This window comes from Rana temporaria, chromosome 4 (assembly GCF_905171775.1).
Source record: "Rana temporaria chromosome 4, aRanTem1.1, whole genome shotgun sequence".
Taxonomy (NCBI): Eukaryota; Metazoa; Chordata; class Amphibia; order Anura; family Ranidae; genus Rana; species Rana temporaria.
This window is the reverse complement of record NC_053492.1, coordinates 32967689-32973740: the sequence shown is the minus strand read 5'-3', so window position 1 is coordinate 32973740 and position 6052 is coordinate 32967689. Positions and strand designations below refer to the sequence as shown.

Sequence of the window (6052 nt, the reverse complement as noted above, 5' to 3'; positions counted from 1 at the left end):
CTATCTGCATGCACCTGATAGGCTAGGTTCATGCTGATGTGATGACCAGCAAATCATTGAAGTAAAATACCAGCAGCCAGCAGGCTCCACCTCAGCAGGAAAGGAAGACAGAGATAGTGCTGTCCACGATCTCCTGCTGGGGGGAGTTACCATGTCAGGTGGAAGCTGATTTTTTCTCTATTACAGCACGCCGAGGGAGGGGGCGGGGCGGTACGATGAATGCCAGTGAAATCTCTCCCTAGCTTCTCTATAGTGGCCGTGCGGGTGTATGAATCAAAAATATATTGCTTCAAGAGCACTGATCAGTACTGCAAGTCAGGTGGCAGAGAAACAATCATTGGCCCTTTACAAGTATCTGCCACCTGACTTGCAGTACTGATCAGTGCTCTTGAAGCAATATATTTTTGATTCATACACCCGCACGGCCACTATAGAGAAGCTAGGGAGAGATTTCACTGGCATTCATCGTACCGCCCCGCCCCTCCCTCGGCGTGCTGTATTAGAGAATCAATCATTGGCACTAAGTATCTAATACAGCACGACGAGGGACGGGGCGGTACGATGAATGCCAGTGAAATCTCTCCTTAGCTTGTGATTGTTTCTCCAATACAGCGCGCCAAGGGAGGGGGCGGAGCGGGGGCGGGGCGCTACGATGCAAGGCCAGTAAAATCTTTCCTTGACATCAATAGTGGGCGTGCGGATGGAGGATTCAGGGACACACGCTGCTAGAGCACTTGTCAGTACTGCAGGGCAGGCGGCCATGCCAGCCGTTTTTTGTAATAGACGCGAATGCCGCGAATCGGCCGATTTTTTTACAATAACCTCGGTCGACCTCTAGTCAAAGGACCACCCAAATGGACCCCCAAACCTCCCTCTCCAAGTAATATGCTATGTTTATTTATTTTTTCCTTTCTAGTGTTCTTGTAGCAAGAAACAGCTTCTTATATTCCCTGTGATGTCACCAGGATTCATAGTCCCTGTGATGTCACCAGGATTGCAAAAATCTTACAGCAGCTGCAAGAAGGTCATTTCCTGTCCAGGAACTACGGCTCCCAAGAAAGTTTTTCCACCAAAACAAATCTAGACTACCCCCTTAAAAAGAAAATCAGCCACGGCACAAAACTGAAAAGAAACGTTTTATTAATCATGCCCACAGAGTGGAATGGACGCATTGCTGGGGTTTAGAAACCTAGGTTTCCTCATCCATATTGGACATTCGAGTTAAGTCTTTTAGCCAGCGCTATAAGTGCAAAAATTAAACTCCATTCAAGAAAAGCTTCTTTGAGGCAGAACACAGTGTCCGAGTAATCGTAGATCTAAGGCACGTACGGCTTCTAGCCTTTCCTCTTCTCCGCAGCCTCCTTACAATCACGGGTCTCAGGGCTCAAACACTGGACACAGCTACGATGTGGGTGGATATAGTTAGTGGTGAAACTTCTTGCTGGGGTCGTTGGCGTGGTCAAGCAGTAGCTGGCAGGGTGTGAACTGACTTCCATACACGCTTTCATATTTCCTCATCTTCGCCACAATACCCTTTGCTCCATAGGCATCTGTGTATCTGAATGGACCTGTGTGAAGCAGATACAAAAGGTTTCATAAATAAAGCAAAAATAACAGTTGCTGAGCAGGTAGAGAATTTGGAATTTACAACTTTTACATCTGAGCTGAAACTAGGAGGTACGTGCAGGAAAAATCTCTCTCTCTCATCGGCAGGACCAAATACATGTTAGCATTGCCAAAGCAGTTGAGTTTGTACAAGAAAAGATGAATGGACATAAGTCTGTGAAAGGATTTTTAAGTCCTCAGTCTGACACGGTGTCACATATTGGGCAGCTATCTTCACCATTGGCTCCTCTTCTCCCAGTAGAAATTGGAGTTTCCTCTTCTCTTCTGTAGAATTGAAGTCTGGGATGAGAGCGGAGAGTCTCCCTCACTGATGAGTTCTCTCTCTCCTAAACGGTACCTTTCATCTCAAATTCCTCCTGATAAATAAGAGTGCCTAGGCAATCATGATCTGTAGCCTCCAAGCTGTATACCTGCAGTGTGATATCTAAGGCACCTCCATCTGACTGCCAATTTCAGGAGATTTGGCGATGCCGCTATTGTGCTGCTCACTGTTCTACTTGCTGGAGAGGAAGCTCTACCTGAAGACCTGCAGTGCAAGGATCTCCCTGCTTCATCTATTCTATGGATCTGTGCTGCCTCCATCTTTCCTGCAGGTTCTTGAATATAAACCCCACCAGTCATCCGAGGACAGCTTCTCGACATAAGGAAGCAAATCCCAGCTTCCACCAAGATAGCCATCACTACGCCAGAATATAAGGCATGGTACAACAGCAATAGTGAAAAGATTAGTTGCAGGGAGACCACTGTTGACTAGTCATTATCCTCTGCTTGCCTATTTTAGTCACAGCTTTATTTAGGACCTCTGTAACATATATGTACATGTTCATTTATTTTAAATATGAACATCAAAATTGTGACCAAGGCTTTTGGAGAGGACTGAATGCGAGCATCCTGCCTTCCGATTATCGGCCAGGGCCTCAAAACAGGAATGCGGATGGGTTATCCCGGCAGACAGACCTGGAACCTTAAGACTTTTCCAACATCCTCGAGTTGACCCGTTCGGGGTCCCACTGTGGCTGTTGGACTGTTTCTCAGGGGGGAGTATTGTCATGGACCTTGGAATGCTGAAGTGTTTGAATCCGTTACACAGTGGGGGGTCTTCAGCCCTGTCTTAAGGCTAACCACCCCCCCACTCCAGACGGCTCCATGGTCTGGAGGAAAAGCACTGTTCTGTGTTTGGCTGTTTGTGTACTTTGATTGCCCCCTGGGGCTTCTGTCTCATTACACATAGCAGTCCTCCTATTCAAGCTATCGGACCAATCCCTGCCGACCCTGTTTCAAGTCCTCATTTGCATGGCTAAGAGGACCTAATTGAAAACTACAATGTACTTTACAATTGACCAATAGGAAAGCAGTTGTTGGGGGCGGGGTGTTCAAACTGCTGTATAAAAGTGTGTTGTGTGCATCCGATAAAAGAGTCTCCTGTTTGAACTTACATACAGCCTGCCTGGTGTTTGTTCTGATGGATTTCGAACGGCACATAGCTGTAGTTCGAAACCCGGAGCATCGGATGGCCGAACCATCAGACGTTGCGATCTGCAATCTGATCCAATAGTAGCAGAGGAGTGTCGGGAGAGTGGAACAGAGCGAGCAAGGGTCTCGTTACATAAAAGCACCTAAAAATGTGACTTGGCATCAGCCTCTTGTAGTTTACTGCACAGGGGAACCAAGTCTGGGAGAGGAACAGCACAATCAGGTGTGCTGAAGGAAAATACACTATATTACCAAAAGTACACAACACCTGTGGCAAATGTGGGTAGTTATTACTACCACCACTTCTAATCTATTGCTATGGCAGTGACATATTCTTAAAATAACCACCACTAATTCTAAGTTTAGGAAACTAGCGGTGAATACCAGCCCCGAATTTGTATAGAGAAGTAGTGGGCTGTGCCTGTATTGTGAAGATAGAATGCATGCGACAGCTTCCTGCACAGGAGACGACCAGACCAAAGGCTAAATGGTAAACAAAAGTTCAGTGAAAATGCTGGTGTCATTACCGGCAATGCCTATATTTGGGAAGTGACTTGTCATTGTCCAGAGTGGACACTCTTTACTTTACAAATTTAGGGAACCGTCACAGAAAGGTACATTGGGAGCCATCGCCAAAACTTTGGCGTTGCGCCCTGACCGAAATCCAAAGGACATCTTTAAAACGCTTGAAAAATTTCCCTGAGTGAATGTTTCCTGCTGACACAGCGTTTGCCTCCCAGGCGGATCTGCTGCACAGAAGATGCTAATAAACCAAATACGATCTTACCTCCAAGGCATGGTGGGAAGCCCAGGCCAAACACCGCGCCGATATCTCCCTCAACTGGATTGCTCAAGATACCTTCCTGCAAGCACATGATGGCTTCATTCACAAACCGGGTGATCAGACGCAGCTGGATGTCCTCATCAGAGGAGCTACAAGGAAAATAGATAAGAGTCAAAAAGTGCCAACATCACTCAAAAAAACAATCTGAGATTTACGTGGTTGCAAGTTGAATAATATTCCTCCTTCTTAAAGTGTTACTTAACCTAGGACCTCCCATTCACTATATCTGGTCTCCCACAGTACACAGAACACAGAAAAGCAATTATTTAAGTAAATATAAACTGCTAAATACCCTCTCTCATCAGCAGTATATAGCAGTCTTGTGAATTCCATCAGTGTCTGTTTAAAGCTTGTAGGAGGAGTTTTTCATTCTCCTCTGACCACCCTACAAGGCTTTATGACGCCTGACCCTCTGGACAATGCCGATCACATGCACCCTTTCAAGAAAAAAACTACTGTAGCAATACACATCAAACGGAGCATGTGCACAGTGCCCGCAAGGCTCTGTTCCATCAGAAAATGGATTGGGGACTATGGAAGAAGAGGAGCAGAGGAGAGACAGGATCAAACAGCCTTTTTTAACCACTTAAGGACAGAAGGTGTTTTTCAGATTCGGTGTTTACAAGACTAAAACTGTTTTTTTTGCTAGAAAATTACTTAAAACCCCCAAACATTATATATATTTTTTTTCTAACACCCTAGAGAATAAAATGACGGTCATCGCAATACATTTTGTAACACGGTATTTGAGCAGCGGTCTTACAAGCGCACTTTTTTTGGAAAAAAATCACTTTTTTTAATTAAAAAATAAGACAATAAATATGGCCCAATTACTTTATATATTGTGAAAGATAATGTTACGCCGAGTAAAATGATACCCAACATGTCAGGCTTTAAAATTGCGCCCGCTGATGGCATGGGGTCAAACTTTTACCCTTAAAAATCTCGATAGGCGACGTTTAAAAAATTCTATAGGTTGCATTTTTTGAGCTACAGAGTAGCTCTAGGGCTATAATTATTGCTCTCGCTCTAACGATCGCGGCGATACCTCACTTGTGTGGTTTGAATACCGTTTTCATATGCGGGCGCTACTCGCGTATGCGTTCGCTGCGCGCGAGCTATGACGGGTGAGGGCCATCTTGCCCTCACTCAAGTCCTCACACACGAGCTGGCAGCATCCGATCTCCTCCGCCGCTACCGACGGCTCCGGTAAGCGGCGGAGGGCGCGGAAGAGCGGCGGGAGGGGCCCTCTCCCGCCACCGATAACGGCGATCTCGCGGCGAATCCCCCGCGGAGACCGCCGTTATCGTTTACACGGCCGACCACTGTATAGATGGATACCTCAGTTGTGGCAGCAGCAGCTGCTGCCGTTACTGAGATATCCATCTTTAAAAACAGAACGTATATATACAGTGGGCGGGCGTTAAGTGGTTAAACCATGGGTCTTCAAACTACGGCCCTCCAGTTGTTCAGGAACTACAATTCCCATCATGCCTAGTCATGTCTGTGAATGTCAGTGCATTACAAGGCCTCATGGGATGTGTAGTTCTACAACAGCTGGAGGGCCGTAGTTTGAGGATCCTTGCGTTAAACAATGCAGAGGATTAACCCCTTAGGTTTCACAGTGAGTATAACAAGCATGCTTTACTGCATATACACACACTGACAACACACTCAATACTCTCCTCCTTCTGCCCAGTCATCACCAATGAAGTTGATAAACTCCTCTCCTTGGCCCACCTCACTACCTGTCCCCTCAATTATTGCGACCACCTTCTCGCTCTATGCTTAACTCCCTAACCCACATCTTCAACCTCTCCCTCTCCTCCGGCACTTTTCCTTCCCCACTCAAACATGCACTGGTTACCCCCATACTTAAAAAAAAAAAAAAAAAAAAACCTCACTAGACCCCACCTGTTTGAATAACTTAGGACCCATCTCCATGGTCCCGTTTGCCTCCAAGCTCATTGAACGTCTTGTCCATGACTGAATGAGTCGCTACCTCATGGTCAACAACCTTCTCGACCCCCTACAGTCCGTCTTCCGCCCACAACATTCTACTGAAACTGCCCTACTAAAACCAATGGCCATTACTCCATACTCATACTC

The 6052-nt window shown here is 46.1% G+C and overlaps 1 protein-coding gene across 2 annotated transcripts in view; it reads right to left on the bottom strand.

The window, feature by feature from the left end:
- Nucleotides 1-1123: 1123 nt before the first annotated feature.
- Nucleotides 1124-6052, bottom strand: part of HADHA (hydroxyacyl-CoA dehydrogenase trifunctional multienzyme complex subunit alpha) — a 54532-nt gene continuing 49603 nt past the window's right edge. For both annotated transcript variants that reach the window (XM_040348210.1, XM_040348209.1), the window contains exons 19-20: nucleotides 3887-4032; nucleotides 1124-1568 (exon numbers count right to left, since the gene is read on the bottom strand). In XM_040348210.1, the coding sequence (XP_040204144.1) occupies nucleotides 1423-1568; nucleotides 3887-4032 (292 nt within the window). In that variant the 3' untranslated portion in view covers nucleotides 1124-1422. The remainder of the gene's footprint in view (nucleotides 1569-3886; nucleotides 4033-6052) is intronic.